A 21,513-nucleotide genomic window follows, 5' to 3' on the forward strand; every position below is an offset into this window, starting at 1 on the left:
TAGAGATAGGATGAAATGTCGAATCAGCTTTTATACACTATTCTTTTATAGCACTAGGTGTAAATTTAATATAATCATATTTTTTAAATTATTGAACTATAAATATACATGTGGTTCAAGTAGAAAATAGGGATGTCTGCACTCTATTTTTTTTGGTCACCCTAACCCCCTCATAATTTGTGGAATCCAATCTTCAACTGATAAGAAGAGAGATAAGTAGTTATGGACAGAACATTTTCACTGATTGAATAAATGAACGATACATCCACAAGTGCAGTCCTTCTTTCTGTTATATACTGTGCAACTACTCTAGCTAGCTTAATCTAGCTGTGTACAACTGTCACTAACATTAACTGATTATTCTTACTAACTCTGCATTCAACACCCTCCCTCAAGCTAATGATTGAGAAATATCCTTCAACCCCAACTTGGACAGAAAATAGTCATGGTGCAGTTTTCCAAGACTTTTGGTTGACAAATCCGCTAGTTGCTCTTTGGTGGAGATATGAAAATTTTTACCATTACTTGGACAATCTTCTCCCTGACAAAGTGACAGTCAATGTCGATATGCTTAATCCTCTCATGAAATATGGGATTAACTGCAATCTGAATTGCGCCTTTTCTACCACAATAGAGAGATATAGGCATGTGAACACTAACTCCCAACTCCTTGTATAAGCTTGTTAAACAGGTTAGTTCAGCAACTGTGGAGGCCAGAGCTTCTATCTATTGTGTCCTGCTTTTTGGACTTCCAGGATATGATAGCTTCTACATACTTCACTAGATAACCTATAACGACAACCAGGATATGATAGCTTCTACATACTTCACTAGATAACCTATAACGACAACCTTCCTATTCTGAATCACAATAGGCTTCTAGTTTGCCATAACCTTCTAAAGGCATTAATAGACCCAGTCCATGAGCTGCCTTAATGTATCTCACTATTCTGAGATCAGCCTCTAAGTGAGACTGCTTTGGCTTGTACATAAATTGGCTGAGGACTTGCACAACATAGGCAATATCTGTCACAACCCGTTTTCACCATAGGTCGTGATGGCGCCCAACACCATTGCCGGGCAAGCCAACTCGGAATTATAAGTAAATTCTTCTCTTTACCCTTTTTTTTCTTTTGCCAATTAGTTTCAGAAATCTCTTAGATTAAGGTTAAAAATAAGTAATGACCATTAAGGTACCCAAAATAATTATACAATTTCCAAAAGAAACAATCTACTAAAGTATGTGCCAAGACCCGGTGTCACAAGTTACGGGCAACTAGTAGAATATACAAAAGTACAATCCTATCCTACTGTCCGAAATGGAATAGACAACACAAATAAATAAGAGAAACTCCATCAAGATGCTGAACGGCACAGGAGGGGAGCAACTCACCGTGGAAGTCTCGGAGTAGGCTCAGTGATACGCACCAGACTGATAGCCAGATGTACCTGCCTCAGACCCTTTACAATTAAGTACAGAAGCATAGTATGAGTACATAAACCATATGTACCCAGTAAATATCCTGTCTAATCTCGAAGAAGTAGAGACGAGAAGTCGACTTGACACTTACTAGGATCAAATAACATGAGATAAAAATTACATTTTTATTTTGCATGGATAACAGTAATCAAATAGCAGTAAGTAGCAAGAACTAACAAGCTCTCTTCTAAGTGATGTCACCATTGGCACTTCATTTCAGGGCAATTAATAATCTAAATCATAGAAATTCTGAAATAAACAAGCGCAAATAGTGCCGAGGTCGTTCGGCCCGATCCAACATAAAGTAAATTGTGCACTGCCGAGGGTCGAGCGACACGAACCATAGATGCATCTATTACCCCGCTCGGGAATCAACCATGCGACGCGGTCACATGTAATTAAACATATCAACAGACGGACAATGACGTATAACTGGAGAGAAATTACTCATTGTATTATCATCTTCCCTTTTAAACACCAAGAATGGTCATGTTCCTCTCAATTAATCCCATTCATAAAAATCACATGGTTAAACAATCTAAATTAAGCATAGAGTTGCAACAATTGGGGTCCAAAACTACCCGGACTTAGCACAATAGTAGCTACGCACGGACTCTCGTCACCTAGTGCGCACGTAGCTCCCGCATTTAATAACAAATTATTAGATTACATTACCTATGGGGACAATTCCCTCTTACAAGGTTAGATAGGAGACTCACCTCGCTCCAATGTGCACTTCCAATACCAAGAATGAGCCCGAACCCTCAAATTGGTGCTGAACGATTCAAAACCAGATAAACAAGGTAGGAACTAGTCAATATAGGCTTACAAGATCATTTTCTAACTATTTACACAATTTCCCACCCTTAAACACAAATTTCCTAAAATCCGACCCCGGGCCCACGTGCCCGGGATTCCTAAATTTTTCAAGGGAAGTTGTTCTTCATAACCCAAGGATCATTAATATATGCTTTCTAATTCATTTCATGACAAATTCCGTGGTCAAATTCAACTCTTGTCAAAACCCTAGGTTTTTGCTCTAACCCCATGATTTCACCTTAATACTAGTATTTAATCTACCTAAGACATAAGTATTAAACTAGAAATGGGTAGAACAAACTTACCTCAAGATGCTAGGTGAAGGTCTTCTCTCAAAAGCTGTAAAATCGCCCAATGGAGGAGTGAAATTTGGCAAAAATGGACTTAGAACCCGTAATAAATGAACTCACTGCTTCAGTGATTTCCGCATCTGTGGACTGGATACGGTCCCGCATCTGCGAGGGTGGCTGCATCTGCGGTCGTTGGCAAATGGGCTGGGGCCACTTCTGCGGCGTTGGTGCCGCTTCTGCGGTTGAGAGCCGCTTCTACGGTTTGGCCTGGCCTTCCTTGGGCCGCATCTCCGATTGATGGACCGCATCTGCGGTCTCTCACCTGCGGTCCACCAACCGCAGGTGCGGTTATGACAGAAGCAGCAACTTCAGAACTTCTAAAAATTTTCCACTTCACTCGAGCCTCGTCTGATTGACGCTCGGGGCTCCAGGGCCCCGCCCGAACATACCGACAAGTCTGAAATCACGAAAAGGACCTACTCGAACCTTCAGAACGCCCGAAACAATGCTAAATCTAAGAATCACCCCTAAAACCAATTGAATCAAACTTATGAACTTCAAGTTCTTAATTTTCCTCTAACGGGCCAAAACGCCCTTAAACTTCTCGGATTGACACCAAATTTTGCGGGCAAGTCTTAAATGTTATATTGGACCTGTACTGGGCTTCGGAACCAACATACGAGCCCGATACCAACGTGATCAATCATTAATTAGTTTCTTTAAATCCATAGAATTTTAGTTTAACAATTTCAAATAAAAATTCATTATTCGGGCTATGGACCTCGGAATTCGATTCCCGACACACGCCCAGGTCCAATATTTTCCTGCGGAGCCTCTGGAACCGACAAAACGCGAATCCGGGCCCGTTTGCTCAAAATGTTGACCAAAGTCAAACTTAGCCGTTTAAGAAAATCCTAAAGAGTCAATTGTGCATATTTCAATCCGAACTCTTCCAAATCCCGAACCAACCATCCCCGCCGGCGTAAATTAGTTAAAGCAATCACGGAGAGTGTTATTTGGAGTAACGGGGTTCTAAAAAGGCAAACGACCGGTCGGGTCGTTACAATATCAATCCTGGTCATAAAAGTGATACGCTCAAATTACACCTATATATAAATATTGTAAGGCGGTCAATGTCAAATATAATATCCCAATTAGGTTGGGGTCGAATCCCTCATGGAATAGGTGTGAAAAGATTACTTGAATAGTGTGTCACTCAACTAAAGATGTAATTCTATTCTGTTAGTTTGAAAAGAGTTTGGTAATTATGATTTGTTAAGAGAAGCTGTTTTGCTAAGAGAATTGATTAAACAGATTAAGAAATCAAGGTTGTTTCCCCGTCGATGGAATTTAATGCTATTAGTGTTAATATAATATATTTCTAATGGGCGGTCCTTTGATATGCAAATGGTTCCCAAATGACTATTCAATATTTTCCAATAATTAGATGGTATTTCCTTGATTTTCTCAAATATAAAAGAGTTACAATTAAGAACAACCAATTTATTCCAAGTAGAACCCACTTATTCCTAAGTATTCTATTAAATAAGGTTTAAATCTTTGAGTTCTTGTTATTCAATTCTACCAAATCCTAACCCACTTTTTCAAGTGAAAGATAAAGTAAATTTGCACTAGTTAATGTTTGCAACCATCAACCATAATTTATATATATATATATATATATATATATATTTGTTGCGACCAAACACAGCCAAGCAAGTATACGTGATCGTCAAGTAATAGAGTAGTGAGTAGAGTATCATTCCCACGAAGACTTATGATTAAGTTTTGACTGATTCAAACTCAAATAACTTATCGATTCAAGAGATTTCTCACAAAATGTGTAAGTAACTTATTTACTATCCAAGAGACTATCAAGCAATGAAACAACTAGAAATCAACCACAACACTTAAGTAATTTCGAATAAAAATCAGTAGGAGAGTATTCCAGGGTCATAGGCTAGCTAACAATCTTGCTGCGTTCTTGGTTTATATGACTAATTGATTTATCTGAATTGTTGATTGACAGGGTTGATAATACTCATAAGAATCTGTCGATTTCTTACTCGCCTATTCAAGCTAACTTAATCCTTATATGTCTATGGAATTAAGACTAACAAGAATGGATTTACACTTCCTGTATTTCAACCAAACACGACAATGAGGTATATTTCTATCCTAATTGCTAATCCGTTCCCCGATGCCTGGGTTCAAAAACTCGCTCTATTTAATTCTATATGCAATCTAGAATTTCCACTTTCGAGTTCAACTCTAGATTTATAGATAGTATTTCACTGTTAGGTACTCAGCAAAATAATTAAGAACAGAATTAAATAACAACCCAATATGATAAAATCAAACTCGTCAATTTAAACTTCAATTGTCATCATTCATGTAACATCCATGACCCCCGAATAATGAGTTTAGCCATGCATGCTCATGGTAGCAATATCAAATAATTCCAAAGAATACATAAAAATCAACAAAAGAAGGAAAAAGTAAGAACTCAAGACGAATTCTGTGGTTTTCAAACTTTGTGATGGCTTCTCTATGCTTCCCCGTGTGTTAGATCACCTAAAAGAGGCATTTCTGATTTATATATTGCATATAAAATTCGTGGGCCAAAGTTTTCCTTCTCCTAATCCGACTCAGCTTCAGGGATTGATGTTGGGGTGGATGCTTCGCATCTGCCTCAGCTTCTACTTCTCAGCTTCGCATGCTATGGTGGATGCTTCGTATCCACTCTTTGTTCGTTCATCTCTACTGCACCCAGGTGTGGATGCTAAGGCGGATGCCTTCTCCCGACTTCACTGCTAAGGGTGCACCCAATGCACCTTTTTCTAGGTTGGATGCGATGCATCCACCCTATTCTCCTATAGATGGAGCATATTTTCTTCATATTTTTGTACTCCAAACACCCTAAATCACCACACAACTCAATTATTCATAAAACCAATAATTAACACATGTTGGGCATTTTAAGATCAAATAGCACCAAAAAGCGGTTAAAACATGAGTGAAATAAGATTATATCATATAGAAATATGCCCAACATCAATATTCAATGGTAAACACCCATTAATATTACACTCATTTAGGGTCTTCAACCTTAGTATTTAAAGTTAGCTACTCCTACTAGAGTACAAGAACAAAGCAATAGATAAAGTCATAAAAGCTTACAAAGAAGATAGTCTTGAAATCTCTCCCAAAAAGCTCTAAAATAGGTGGTGTATTCAATGCTCTAAGTGTAGGCTCTTTTTCAGACAAGATGCCCCATAAAACCCTAGTTATTCTATTTATAATGGCCCAAAATTCGCAGACAAAATGTGACAAAAATAGCCCTACAGATTGAGCATGAAACTACAGAACAAATTTGCGGTCCATACACCTTTAGCAACGCCTCAGGTCCGTACTAACACCCCCAACTTAGGCTTAAAGTCTCATTCATCACATTCAAGGAGGGAGGGGGTTCAAAAGAAGGGGTAATTTCACAAAAAGGGGTCACGTTCTGTAGTGTGGTAGCCAAAAGAAAGGTTAAAGGCTCAACGGGGAACAACTAGGGTACTAAATGCATAAGGGAGGTCAATTTGGCCAAAAATTAGTTAGCAAACACAAAGAAGTCCTAAGATCATTTCAACAGCCAATCATCGACCTAAGATTTGCATTTGAGGAACTAGCCCGACAAGTTCTAGACATATAAATTGAGCACATGCATTATTCACAAATTCTCACCACTCATGATGCATGAACTGCTCGAATCGGCATAATGTTAGCACTCAAATGGATACAAGGAAATTCAAAGCTTCATCTCATGATATTGATATTCTAAGTAAGCACAACGTCAAAGAACGAGCCTTGATTTTAGAAAAATGACTATTTATTCACAAAATTCGAAAGGTACAATTGATTCCACAAAAACTTATCACATGCGTGAATCTAGAACAAAAGCACCAAACAAGTCAATATGTTTCATGCTATGGCCGTGGTTCTACTATTACACCCTTGGAAAAGAACCCGACAATGAAAAATCAAGGGGAATTCTTTACTATATACATGTCTACACTGTCAGGACTAACAATTATATACAAGTTGCAAAAGTTCTTTCTGTCCCACCCCCCAACTTAGAAGAATGCATTGTCCCCATTACATTGAACAAGTAAGAGCAAATTTTAGGGGCTTCTTAGGGCGCACTAAGTGCTTGGAGGAGCTGGACTGTCTGATGTGGCCATGGGACCGGGAGCTAAGACTGGGGAGGAAGTGAGTGGAACCTCTAACTAGACAGTGGTGTCTGGGACAAAGGTAGGGAATTCCGCAAGCTACGGAACTGGGTTCTAGACATCGGAGCTGCTTGCCTCACCCGATGATGGCTTTGTGGTCATGGTAGTAGCTATGGTAGCCATATCCTCAAGGGAATGTGCGATGGCTGTCTGAAATCTGCTTCGTCATCACCATGTTCTTTTGTAGAAACAACAACCTATTTACCTCTGTTGTTCCTCTGATCATCACTCTCCTCAAAAGTTTGCTCTTCATTTGTCTCTTTATGAGACTCTACGGATTCCTCATCTGACTGTGCATTGGTGTGTGCAACAGGTCCCAGAGTTTGTGAGATACCAGTACCATGTTCCTCCTTTACTGAGAGGGGGTTTGTGAAGTCCAAATCAAGGTGCGGTACTTGCGAGATGCCAATGCCATGATCCCCCTCCACTGGGAGAAGGGTTGTTGGTCGAACTCCAATGTCTACATCTTATGCATCTCCGACTTGAGCCCAACAATATCCTTTTGAGTTGAGGCACTTCCCCAGCTCCACCTCGCTCAACCTTCTCAAGGCGAGCTTCAAATTTTTAGAGTTGATCTTCATATGATAGATGTTTCTTTTGAAGATCACTTACTGAGGCTTGGAGCGGTGCCAAGGGCTTGCCGGATGAGTAGTGATTTTTTTTTTGCAAGTTTGTCTACTTTAGCATTTCTGTGTTGTGTCAGTAGACTAAGCTTGGAGATGGCAGGTAGTGAAACAGGTGGTGTAGTAGTGGCCAACCTGGGAGTTGATGTGGAAGTGGCTAGTGTTGAAGAGGTCTAATGCTGACGAGGTGGCGGGTACTATTGAAGTGGATGAGGCCAGTGGGAGGATGACTGGTTGCTCGGGTTGCCCTGCGGATACATTCTCTGAACTATTGTTTCTCCTAGTGATGCGAATATCTTGAGTGGCTTCTATTGTGCGGTCATATTTGGGAATCGGGGGAACCCCTGCGTTATCACACAAAGCACTGGAGAGGCATGGAAAGGGAAGTGAAGTTTCCTTCTAGTTCGCCCGGACCCCAATCTCAGAGAATATGAGCTATCCCAAACCAATCCCGAAACCTGACATGATGGAAGCAATAAGGATTGCCTTCTCTAGACTGATGTCGATCTCATTTCTCGTTGGTTATATGCGAGAGCAGACAAAACTTAGCCAACACCGGCTCTCTTGGGTGAAGTCCCTCTTATGGATCTTCTGGCCCGGAAGAATCCAGGCTGGAGTCCCCTAAGCTATGACAGAGAACCCAAGCACTCTCATCTTCCTTATTTGCGATCTTTGCAGCATATTCTGCCATGCCCAGCTCCTAAGTCCCGAAATAGATTTCATTTATTGATTTTGGGACACAAGATACCACAATTCCTCTAACTATGACATAGGTCAAGTAAGAACGGTGCTTTGCATGCTGCTTGGACACAATAATATTTCACATTTCGAACACACTACAACCACCAATTTATTGATTCCAATGTCAACCTACTAACTTCCACTGTGCATTGCAAAAAAACACAACATCCACAAACACAAATTAGTAACCCTAACCCTAGCCCCATGATTCTGAAATTAAAGCCAACAATTTGACCTCCCAAATGATCACCCAATACATGAAACACAGAAAAATGTAGAAATAACGGGTATCATGGAGAAGGGGGAAGAGTGATGCGAGTAAAAATCAAATCACCGGAGCAAGAAGAGGGGAGGAATTTCATACCAGATCAGTGAGGAGATTGAGCAAACCACTTGGAAGTCAATTTTCCGAGCAAGGTGAGTTGAATCGTTCAAGTTTTTCTTTTGTTTTCTGTTTTTCTAGTGTTTTATTTCGTTTTATTTTGTGTAGCATTTGAGTGGGGGGGGGGAAAATATGAAAAGTGATAAAGGAATGTAGGTTTAATTCTTGGGTGTTCTACAGTATGGTTCTCATCGCATAACAACTTCTGCTGTTGCAGAAGTGTTATGAGATGAAGTTGTACTTGGGTAGTGGCCGGCCAATATGCGGTCTCCTCTGCAGTCGTATAATCATTTTGCGGTCCATGAAATTGGGTGTCTACTGCAATTTTGAATGACTTATTTCAAAGAAGTTCTGATCATGTCTGCGATAATTATGTTGTCCACAGAACTGTTCTGCGGTCGCATATGTTGCCGCAGAAAGTCGATAAAGCTCAATTTTTCTCTTCACTTTTTCTTATCCCACTTAGCTGCATTGTGAATACCTTACACTCTAAAACGCACGTCAAAAATTTCAAATAAAACAAATAAACCTACAAAAGGAAAATCTAACGACAAACATTTCTACACATGGGTTGCCTCCTAAGAAGCGCTTGATTTAACGTTGCGGCACGACGATGTTACCCCTTTGTGGATAATCAGTTGTGGAGGTTGGTATAGGTTTATCTTTGAGTTTGAATTGTTTCACCAGTCGCCTTTCTCCAATGGTTCTGAGGTAGTTGTTCACCCTTTGGCCATTTACTTTGAAGGTTCGATTCTATCCTCAGACTCTATTCAATAGCTTCGTAGGAAGACACACTAACAACTTTGAATGGGACAAACCATTTGGAATTGAGTTTGCGCGGAAAGAACTTCAACCTTGAGTTAAAGAGTGAGACCAAGTCACTGATTTGAATTCCCGCTTCAAGATCTTCTTGTCATGAACAAACTTCATTCTTTTTTATACATGGCTGCATTCTCATAGGCTTGGAAATGGAATTCCTCCATCTCATTGAGTTGTGTCATCCTTAGATTAGCAGCTTCAGCCCAGTCAATATTTAACTTTTTTAATGCCCACATGGCTTTGTGTTCTAGCTCCACTGGTAAGTGACAAGCCTTACCAAAACCCAACCGGTAAGGCGATGTTCCAATGTGTGTTTGAATGCGGTTTGATAAGCCCACAGAGTGTCATCTAGATTTTTTGACCAGTGGGTCCTGTTTGCATTAATAGTTTTTGCTAGAATGTTTTTGATTTCTCGGTTGGAGACTTCAACTTGACCACTTGATTGAGGGTGATAAGGGGTGTCCACCTTGTGCTTAACTCCACATTTTCTCGAGCAGCCCCACAAAGTCTTTGTTGCAAAAGTGAGAACCACCATCACTAAGGATGGCTCTTGGGATTCCAAACCGAGTAAATACGTTCTTCTTTAAGAAGGCGGTTACAATCCTTGCCTTATTGTTTGTCAAGGCAACTGCTTTGACCCATTTTGAGACGTAGTCCACTGCTACTAAGATATACGCCATCCCATATGAGCTTACAAAGGGACCCATGATATTGATCCCCCACACATCAAAGATCTCTACCTCCATCACAAAATTCATAGGCATCTCATACCTTCTAGAAATTGACCCTTGACTTTGACATTGATTACATGCCTTGACCATTAGATTTGCTTCTTGGTAGATCGATGGCAAATAGTAGCCACATTCAATCACTTTCACCGCCGTACGGTTTCCACCGTGGTGATCCCCAACTAGAGAGTCATGACATGCTTTAAGAATCAGCGTCACCTCATCTTCCGAACACAACGCCAAATGATATTGTTGGCGCATATCTGGAATAAAAAGGGTTCCTCCCAATAGTATTGCCTACAATCCCATAAGAACTTTTTCCTTTGATAAGCTTCCAGTTCATTGGGGATAAGGCCACTAACCAAGAAATTAGCTATATCGCCATACCAAAGAGTTTAAGTGCTAGATATTTCCAAAAGGTGTTCATCTGGGAAGGCGTCATTAATTTCAAGATCTTCCTTTGGTCTCCTTGACTCTTCAAGCCTAGATAAGTGATTCAAAACTTGATTTTTTGTTCTTTTCCGGTCTTTGACTTCAAAGTCAAACTCTTGTAACAAAAACGACCCACCTAATCAATCTCGTTTTAGCATCCTTCTTCGCCATAAGGTAGCATAGAGGAGCATGATCGGTGTAGACTATCACCTTGGATCCTAACAAATAGGCCCGGAATATTTCAAAAGCATAGACAATGACTACCAGTTCTTGGTTAGTTACGGTGTAATTCATTTGTGTGCCATTGAGTGTCTTGCTTGCATAGTAGACATGATGAAGAATCTTGTTGTGCCATTGACCAACCACTGGCCCAATATCCACACCACTGGCCTCACACATAAGTTCAAATGGAAGAGACCAATCAGATGTGACAGTAGTCGGTGCCGTGGTGAGCCTTTCTTTCAATTCCTTAAAAGCCTTAAAGCACTTCTCATCAAACACAAATTTAGCATCATTTTCAAGGATCTTGCACATGGGGCTTGCAATCTTTGATAAGTCTTTGATAAATCACCGATAGAAACGGCATGCCCCAAAAAGTTTCGAACACCTTTGACCGAAGTGGGAGGAGGAAGCTTGAAAATTACTTCAATTTTTGTTCAATCAACCTCAAGGACTTGCTTGGAGATGTTGTGTCCAAGAAAAATACCCTCATCCACTATGAAGTGACATTTTTTCCAATTAAGCACAAGGGTTGTCTCCTCGCATCCTTTGAGTATTTCCCAAGATTATCAAGGCAATGCTTGAAGGAGTCACCAACTATAGAGAAGTAATCCATGAATAATTATAATAAATCCTCCACCTTATTTGATAAAACCTACATCATGCACTGTTGAAAGGTAGCCGGGGCATTGCATAGGCCAAATGGCATCCGGCTAAAAGCAAAGGTCCCATACAGACATGTGAATGTCGTCTTCTTTTGGTCCTCCAAAGCTATGTTGATTTGATTGTAGCCGGAATAACCATCCAAGAAGCAATAAAACGACCTTCCCACTAGCCAATCAAGTATTTGATCAATAAAAGGCATAGGGAAATGGTCTTTGCAAGTGGCACTACTGAGTTTCAGGTAGTCCATGCAAACTCTCCATCCAGTCACCATCCTCGTTGGAATGAGTTCATTTTTGTTATTTTGAATCACAGTCATGCCTCCTTTCTTTGGCACACATTGCACCGGACTCACCCAAGGACTATCGGCAATGGGGTAGACAACCCTAACATCCCACAATTTTATAATTTCTTTCTTCACCACTTTTTGAATGGAGGATTTAACCTCTTTTGATACTCTACACTAGGCTTGTTATCTTCTTCTAGTTGGATTTCGTGCTCACAAATACCGACGAAAATCCCTCGAATATCCACTATAGTCTAACCAATGGCCCGTCTATGCTCCCTCAAGGTCTCCAATAATTTTTCAACCTACACATGATTTACCAAAGAGGAAATAATTACGGGTAGAGTTTCATTAGAGCCAAGAAATTTATACCTTAAGTGCGGTGGAATTGGCTTGAGTTCAAGTTGTGGCGGCTTGACAATTGAAGGCTTACGGGGAGGAGTGGCTCTATTCTCCAAGTCAAGAGAAAGCTTGTTTGGTGCATAAGTGCAAAAACCAATCCCTTCAAATGCGTTCACCGTCTCCACATATCCTTCTATGTCCTCACTATCAAAATTCATCAAAATTGCCGTCAATTCCTCACCAAGGCATTCCCTTTCCATATTTACCTCAACGACATCTTCAATTACATGAAAACATCAAGTAACGAGATACTCTCGTATGCATTTGGCAACTTCATGACCTTACTTGCTTAAAAGGTATCTTCTTCGTCATTAACCTAGAATTTAATCTCATTTCTTTCAAATTCCTTGGGTGCTCTCCCGGTTGCAAGGGATGATCTCCCTAAGATGATAGGGATCTCTTTATCAACAACACAATCAAGAATAACAAAGTCGGCGAGAAGGAGAAACTTCCCAACTTTCACAAGCACATCATCCACTATCCCCACTAGTCGCTTTATTGAATGGCCGGTCATTTGCAACCTCATACTCGTAGGCCTAGGCATCCCAATCCCGCTTGCTTGTAGATAGAAAGAGGCATTAATTTGATGCTAGCCCCATTATCACAAAATTTTCGTGCAAAGTCGCACAATCCAATAGTGCATGGAATGGTGAAAGCCCCCGAATCCTCTTTCTTTTGGACGGTGGTTGTTGCAATGATGGAGCTAACCCGGTGGGTGGCACTCACCAATTCATTCTTGATGGTTTTCATTTTAGGAATCAAGTTCTTAAAGTACTTAACAAAATCGGCCATCTCTTGAAACGCTTCCACTAACGGAATGTTCACCGATAATTACTTTAAGATATCATAGGACTTCTCGAGTTTGCTATCATCAACCCTTTTAGCTAGTCTTTGAGGAAACGGAGGAGGAGTTCTAGGAATCGGTGCTAGAGGTTTTGGTGCCTCTATTACTTTTTCCTCAATCTTTTCACGGCTCACATCTTGAGATTTCACCTTCTTCGGATTCCCTCAACTTCAACAACAATTGGCACCTCAACTTGCACCTCATCTTCTTGTTCCATATTTTCCACTTCGACCACCTGTTCACTCTCACTTTGAAGTAGTTTCCCACTTCGAGTTGTAATGGTCATACAATGAGAGGTTGGGACACCCCCACTACCTTTTGGTTTTGTAATTGTATCACTTGGGAGTGCAACGTTTTGCTTCGAGTTTTGTTCTCTTGAGAAATCCCTCATTTTCATCTCCAACTTTTGAATAGATGTGGTGTGAGAACCCACAATCTCGGTCATATATTTTATTGAAGTGTCTGACCTTTCTTGATTTCGCAATACTCTTTCAAGCATGTTCTCCAACTTGGAATTGCTTGAAGAACTCTCCTTCCAATATTGAGAGTTAGAATATTGCCCCTTTGGTGGAACATAGGGGTTTAAACTTCGGTTTGCAAAATTTTTGTTGTTGTTGCTCCAAGTTCCTTGATTAGAACTACCTTGGTCATTTCTCAATTGTTGGTTACCTTACCCTTGCTGGTTAGGTCTCCATTGGTGTTGTGGCCCCGATCCTTGATAGTTTTGTCTTTGATATCCTCCTTGTAAATTGTTAACATAATTTGCTTCTTCGTATTGCATGGGAGGATAGCCTTGTTGTTGGCTTTCTTGATGATGGTAGTTATGATTTGACATTGATTGCACATCTTCCACAAGATTCACTTTCTTTATTTGGCTTTCAGTGAACATTTTTGTTAACACATTGACATTGGTAGCAAGCCCGACAATTAATTGATCTCTTTCTTGATTCTTCTTAACTATGTTGGTCAAATAAGGGGTTCCATATGAGATTCCACCCGTGGTGTCTTCTGAATGCCAAGCTTGGTTGTGTTCAACCGTCTTATTGAAGATTTGAGTGACCCTTGCAAATGCTTTATCCCTGAACGATCTATCCGCCACTTTTTTTGGCTATAGATTGATTCATACCAAACCCATATAAAACTTCTCCAACAAAATAGTTTCCGGAAACCCACAATTCGATGATCTCACCAAATACATCTTGAATCTAGAGCATGCCTCATGTAGTTATTCCCTCGGTAATTGCTTGAAGAAGAAAATTTTGTCCCAAAGCTCAAATTTCTTGCTTCGTGGGAACCATTTTGCTAGGAAAACTTGCACAAGTTCGGCTCAAGTGTGGATGGAGTTAGGAGGCATATTTTGGATCCATTATTTGCCTCTTTGGCTAAAGAGTATTTGAATATCCTCACTATTCTGCTTATGCATTGCACACACACCCAAAAAGTTTCTATGGTGTTGTGTCGGGTCATCGTCGGTGGAATTTCGGAAGAACCCCTCTACCTTTAGCATTAGGATTAGACTATGTTCAGTTGTGAAGGTAGTAGCGTCAACTCTAGGAGGGACAATGGAAATTGTATCCTCAATATACTCATCCATATCCACAAACACATTCTCAATATCCAGCTCGCCCATGCTTACCTAATGAAACCAAGCAAAACAAGCAAAGTGTGATGGAATAGAAGATGGCGTAAAGAAAAAAAACATACTAGTTAGTAAATTAAAAATTGTATTCCCCGATAACGACGCCAAAAATTGATACGCTCAAATTACACCTATATAAATGATGTAAGGCAGTCGATGTCAAATATAATAACCCAACTAGGTTGGGGGTCTAAACCCACAAGGAATAGGTTTGAAAAGATTACTTGAATAGTGTGTCACTCGACTAAAGCCGTAATTCTATTCCGTTAGTTTTAAAAAAGTCGATCGGCATATTGACTTGCATCTTCTAATAGACTGTCTTCCTTTGCACTTCACGTACTGAACCTCCTTTTATAAAGGAATCATATTCATCAGATGTGAGCTTGATATTAGATTCTAATGGAGAACCAGCTATTTTGGATCCTCCACGCCTATTTCAGAGATGAGCTCTAGTGCATATTTTCTTTGACTCATAACTATTCCCTTTCTTGACATGGCAAACTCTATACCTAGGAAGAATATAAATTCCCCCAAATCCTTCATTTTGAACTTGAGCTTCTTGTCATTCTTGGTTGTCACAATTAGATTAGGGTAGCTACCTGTCACCACCAAGTTATCTACAAAGACCAGGACAACCACCAATGCAACATGTTCCCTCTTGGTAAAAAGAGAATAATCAAAATAATTCTGAGTGAAGCCAAGGTCCACCAAGGCATTTGTCGGTTTTTATCACACTGCCTAGCATCTTGCTTTAGGCCATACAATGACTTATGAAGTCGCAGACTTTTTGTACCCTTCCCTGGCTAGCAAACCCCTGAGGGATATCCATATAAACCTCTTCGAATAGGTCACCCTTTAGAAAGGAATTATGGACATCCATCTAGAAAATAGGCCAGTTTTTGGCTGCTGAAACAGAACTGACAGACTTAATTATGACCATTTTGACCACAAGAGAGAAGGTCTGTAATACAGGCCTTCTTGTTGACTATAGCCTTTAGACACTAGCCTGGCTTTATATCTCTCTACAAATCCAAAAGCAGTGTACTTTATTTTGTACACCCATTTGCAGCCACTAGGAACCTTGCCAGGAGGAAGATCAACAATGCTCCAAGTGTTAATGTCTTCTAGTGCTTCAATCTCAGATTGCATAGCCTCTAATAAGTGCTTATGCTTCACTGCTTCAGAGTAAGGCTTAGGCTCCTCAATGGTTGAATATGCAGCTTGAGCATTCCTAAATGAGGGAGCAGCAGTTTTTTTTTGGTAATTGAAACTTTCATATACCAGGGAAAATATTTACAAGTAACTCAAAAAAACCCTTACATACATGTTTCTATGCTTCCTATACTTCCTCTCCCCTTTTACATCATACTGTTAGACTCACTAGCTTCTACCTATTGCATTGGGTAATAATAAAGACTACGTAAAGCTTTTTCTATATTCTTGTTGCTTCAACAGTATACTTCTTGTATGATCAGCTTGCCAATTGTCTCCCATCTTCTCACTTTGTCTTGGATGATTCTGCCATTTCTCTCTTGCCAAACATAATAAACACATCCCGTTAGTACCATCTTATATAGTTCTGTTTTTCCATTCCTTCTCCATGTCCAATTTTCTGCCCATTTTAGTTCATCTGTCCACCCATATATGGTTCTTCTTACACCTTGCCATTCTAGCAAACTCTTCCATATTTTTCCTGCATACTGACATTTGAAGAATAGATGCTGGATAGACTCATTTGCCTGCTTACATAGCACACATTCTTGATCAGTTTGTATGCCCCACTTTTTCAATCTATCCTTAGTGTATAGTTTCCCATGTGCTACCATAGTTAGCATGAAGATCCACTTAGGACACCCTGCATTATTACATACCACTCTTCTCCAGCTCACTTTGCTAAAAGTTCCTCGTAGCTTATGGTAGATATGCTTAATAGAGCATTTACTCATTCTTCTTATATCTTCATAGTTGTACGCTGCAGCCTCAAAACTCTCTTTAGCTTTCACAATCTTTCTCATGATCTACGATGCTTGATTCAGTTGCACTTCCCATATGTTTTTATCCTTTATGTAATAGCTGTGTACCCGTTGTATCCAAAGTTTGTTCTTCTCTTTACATAGGTTCCAGAACTGTTTACTTATAGCTGCTTTATTCCATAGGCTGATATTCATAACATTGAAGCCTCCTGCTGATTTAGGTAGACAAACTTTCTCCCAAGCTAGTAATGCTTTCTTTGACACACTACTTTCCCCTGTCCATAAAACTTCTACATTGCCTCAATCAACTTTGTAATTTTCTTTGGTAACATAAAGATCTGAGCCCAGTAAGTCTGGATAGAAAACAACACACTCTTGATAAGTTGAATCCTTCATGCATATGATAGGAATTTAGCTGTCCAGGATGTTATTCTGCCCACTAGTTTGTCTATTAGAGGTTGGCACTGGCCTAGTGAGATTCTTTTGTAGCTTAATGGGACTCCCAAGTATCTACTGGCAGCTCTCCTTTTTGAATGCCCAGAAATTCCATTATGTCTGCCTGTATATCATGTGATACCCATCCAAAGAATATAGAGCTTTTGTTCTTGTTAATCACCAGCCCTGATGCTTTTGAAAATTCCATGAAGCAATTGTATAACAACTTAATTGATCCAATGTCACCTCTGCAAAACAACAAAAGATCATCTGCAAATCCAAGCTGCATTATTTGCAACTTTGCACATTTGGGGTGATGGTTAAAATCTGGTATCTGATTCAAAGTTTTCAGACTTCTTGTCAGATACTCCATTGCCAAAATAAATAGGAATGGGGATAGTGGATCCCCTTGCCTAAGCCCCTTCCTAGCTTCAAATGGCTGAGTTGTTGAACCATTCACCATGATTGTATATGTAACACTCTGCACACATGTCATGATCCACTTAACAAACTGTTCAGGGAAAGCCAATGCATTCAAAATCTATTCTAGAAATGGCCATTCAATAGAGTCATATGCCTTCTGCATATCTAGTTTCATTATGCATCTAGGTAACACTCCTTTCCTTCCATATCCTTTGACTAATTCATGACTTAGGATGATGTTATCAACAATCACACTTCCAGGAACAAAAGCAAACTGTGTCTTGTCAATTAAGGCATCCATAACTTGTTGAAGCCTCTTAGTCAGTACTTTGGCAATCACTTTATACAGTGTTGTGCAACATGAGATAGGCCTATATTCTTTAATGTTAGTAGGATTGCTAACTTTAGGGATCAAGGTAATCGAGGTACAGTTAATAGGCTTAAACATTTGGGCTGTATCAAAGAAATCCATGTCAGCCTGTGTTACCTCTTCACCTATGACTTGCCATGACTTCTTAAAAAATACTGAATAAAGTCCATCATACCCAGGAGCCTTCATATCATTGATATCTTTCAAAGCTACACATATCTCTTGCCTTGTCACTGGTTGTATAAGGTGGACTTACTGTTCTCCATTTAGGACTGCCCCACTCTTCATTACATTTGGATTGGTGGCCGGAATTGCTGATGCTCTGGACCCCAACAGTTGCTTATAGTAGCCCAGTATTTCTGCCTCTATGTCCTCTTCCAAATGTAACTGCACCCCCATATCATTAGTGAGAGTATGAGTACCATTCAAACTATTACTATTCTTCACTTGAGAAAAGAAATATGCAGAGTTGGAGTCACCAAGTTTCAGCCATTGGACTCTTGACCTTTGCCTGTGTATACTCTCCTCAATCAGTATCCATTTTTCTAGCTTACTTCTTAGTTCCTATTCTTCCTCAATTAACTCTGCATTCTGCAGTCTGCATCTCATCTTCTCCTGAACTTCCTGCAGCTCCCTTCTGGTCTCTTTAACTCTATTATCAACCCCTTTATAGTGCTGAGTGTTAAGCCCTTTGATTACTTCCTTTACTCTTTTTAGCTTACTCCAGACTCCCTGCATCTTTCCATCTATTCTAGTTGTATTCCAAGCTTGATCAACTTCATTTATAAAATGAGGATGTTCAGCAATACAGTTAAAGAATCTGAATGGCCTAGCTTTCTTCATCTGCATTTGTGTAATCACTAACTTAAGTGGAGAGTGATCAGACACAGATGGCTCTAGTATTTGTATCTGCAAACTAGGCATTGTCAACATCCAACTAGAATTCACTAGTCCTCTGTCTATTTTGCTGTATGTATGATTGTTAGTCCATGTGTAGTCTCTTCCCACAGTATGCAATTCATTCATACCTGTGTCCTCCATGAATTCCCTAAAGTCCTCTGTTTCCATATACTGTATCATATTACCATGTTGCCTATCTTGGATATTTAAGACAACATTGAAATCACCCATTGCTAGCCAAGGCCCTTGCTGCAGACTATGTATCTATCTCAACTTCTTCCACATTTTAAATCTGTCTTTGATAGTATGCAACCCATAAACAGCTGCAAAGCCAACTGTTAGTAGTTTTGAGAGTATTCTAATCTGTCCATGTATGATCTATTCATCTATCTCAATTGGCTCGAACACATAAATCCTTGGATCCCATATTACCCAAATTCTGCTCTTATTGTTATTGTTAAAGTTTGATATCCACCGCCAACCAGGAGCAATTTTCTTCATAATAGTGCTGGCTTTCTGCTCTTTTATTCTGTGCTCAACTAAAGCTATCACTGCCTTTTTATTCTGCTAAATGAACTCCTTTATCTCGTTTTGCTTATAAGCTTTATTTAACCCCCTAACGTTCCATGTTACCACACTCATACTGGTATGAATTGAGTGTCCTGATACAGCCCCTGCACCCCAAAGCTCCTCATCTGCATACTGCTAGTTCCTGGATCATTTATTGCTTGTTCACTTCCTAAGGATTGGAAGCCATTATTTCCAGTTAGATTCTGCTCTTCAACTTGCTTTGTTTTGGCTAATCTTGCTGCTGATTTACCAGTAACAGTTGTCACCCTGCTTCATCAGCTTGTTTAGCACTCTCAACTTGCATTATCTCATTCTCTGGTGGTTTTGTTGTTTCAGTCTGCTTTGTTTGTTCCTTCTCCTGCTTATTTTCCTTTGAGCCATCTCTATCTGCCGTTAGCCAAACTTGTTTGCCTTTGTTTATTCTCCCTTGGTATACCATCTTCTGAGGTTGTCGAGCTTTGTTTTCATTGCAATTATGCCCTATCTTTAGACATTTATTACAATATGTTGGTTCCCAATCATAGCTATTCTCCTATTCAATTGTTCTGCCTATTGGATCTTGTAGCTTCACACTTCGGGGGAGAGGTTTAGTGATGTCCATCTCAATTAACATTCTTGCATAAGATATTCTGACTGAACCAGTAGTGCATTCATCAGCATACACAGGATTTCCTAGCACTCCCAATCTTACTTAAAGCCTTCATACTCCAACAATTGAGTGGAAGATTAGGCAATCTTACCCACAAAGGGATGGTTCTCAAAACTTCATCATGCAGATTGAAGTTAGATGTCCATGCTTTCATTACTATGGGTCGATTATTAACAGTATGAGGCCCAGTAAACAACACTTGATCCCTTTCTTCCAAATTAGCAAATCTAACCACAAAATAATCATCATTATAATAATAGATGTGAGGTTTAGTTGAGAACTTACCCACTGAGCTTATGAATCTTTCCATTGCTCCTATAGTGGGAGAATCTCCTATTACATACAGATTAATTGCTGAGCTCCATTTAGCATTTTCATGTTCATGTCCTCTAAATCTAATTTCACAATTTTCTCCCCATTTTGAATCACTGGTGCAATAAATTGTAGATTCATCCCTTTCCTTGCCAATTTATTCCCTACTACCACATTCGCCCATGATTGATTACCGTTTACCTTCTCTACTTGCTCAATACCGCTGGGAATTTCTACAGTGCCAGATTTGCATGGCACTGTTTCATTGCTATTTGATGTCTTCAGCTATGGTTGAGTTTTCCCACTCCCAGATCCGCCACCTACATCTCTAGCAGCTACTGGTGTAGCTATCACTGCTTTCATCTTAGCATTTTTTAGTGATGGATCTAATTTCCATCTTGCTCTGCTCACTTTGCATGTTCCTCGGAGTAACTGTCTTAGCTGGTTCTTCAATTCTCACCCCTTTTGGTGAGACAAACAGCTCCAATACTGCATACGAGCCTCCGCTAATCTCTGGTCAATGAATGGAACCTTCATAAGGTTCCTCTTGGGTCGACCTCTCCCTCCCATGACTTCAAACTGCGTACGTTAGCAGGGCCACGTTAACGTGCACTGAGAGAAACTTTTTAGAGAGAGAACTACGGAGCAGCAGGTAATATTACTCTGCTTCTGAGTAGCATAGTCTTTCAGCCAAACTGATGGTTTACTAGTTCCAATTGACTTCCTGCCTCCTTCGGGCTCAGTTGGAGTTAGATGAATAGCCTGAGCTAAGGAACTAGGAACATCAGCTACCATAGTAGGTGCAACAACAGAGGGCATATCAGACATGGTAGTAGTACCTGCATTAGCTTCTGCCAAGGTAGATTCAACAGCTGCATCAGCAAAACCAACACTATCCAGTGCGGGAGATGGTTCAGTAGGAAAAAGGAAGGTTCCACGCTACAGTTTAATTTAGGGATAGTGGCTAGATCTAGGAATGGAAATATATAGGACATGGTAGCAAGAAAAGATTTAAATGGAAATACATCTTTTTTGAACACCACTTCTCAGCTAACTTGAAATTATCTTTAAAGAATGACATACATTTTATATTACTTCTGTGTCATAATATAACCAAGGAATATAGTAGGTACATCTCTAGGTTAGAATTTATCTCCTCTTTTCAAGTCCGTGACATATCCTAGGCAACCAAATACTTTTAAATGACTCAAGGAAGGTGGATGACCATGCAATAATT

General features: G+C 39.9%; 1 protein-coding gene across 1 annotated transcript; it reads right to left on the reverse strand.

Moving 5' to 3' along the window:
- On the reverse strand, window positions 18,410-18,976 carry LOC109232561. The gene has a single exon (XM_019398327.1). It carries the CDS (start codon window positions 18,974-18,976, stop codon window positions 18,410-18,412), a length of 567 nt encoding a protein of 188 aa, XP_019253872.1.

The sequence above is a fragment of the Nicotiana attenuata genome, chromosome 9, assembly GCF_001879085.1.
Source record: "Nicotiana attenuata strain UT chromosome 9, NIATTr2, whole genome shotgun sequence".
In the NCBI taxonomy this organism is placed as follows: domain Eukaryota; kingdom Viridiplantae; phylum Streptophyta; class Magnoliopsida; order Solanales; family Solanaceae; genus Nicotiana; species Nicotiana attenuata.

Excerpts from the sequence above, each read along its gene's own strand:
- LOC109232561 (XM_019398327.1), bottom strand. The coding sequence starts at position 18,976 with ATGGGTGATTTCAATGTTGTCTTAAATATCCAAGATAGGCAACATGGT.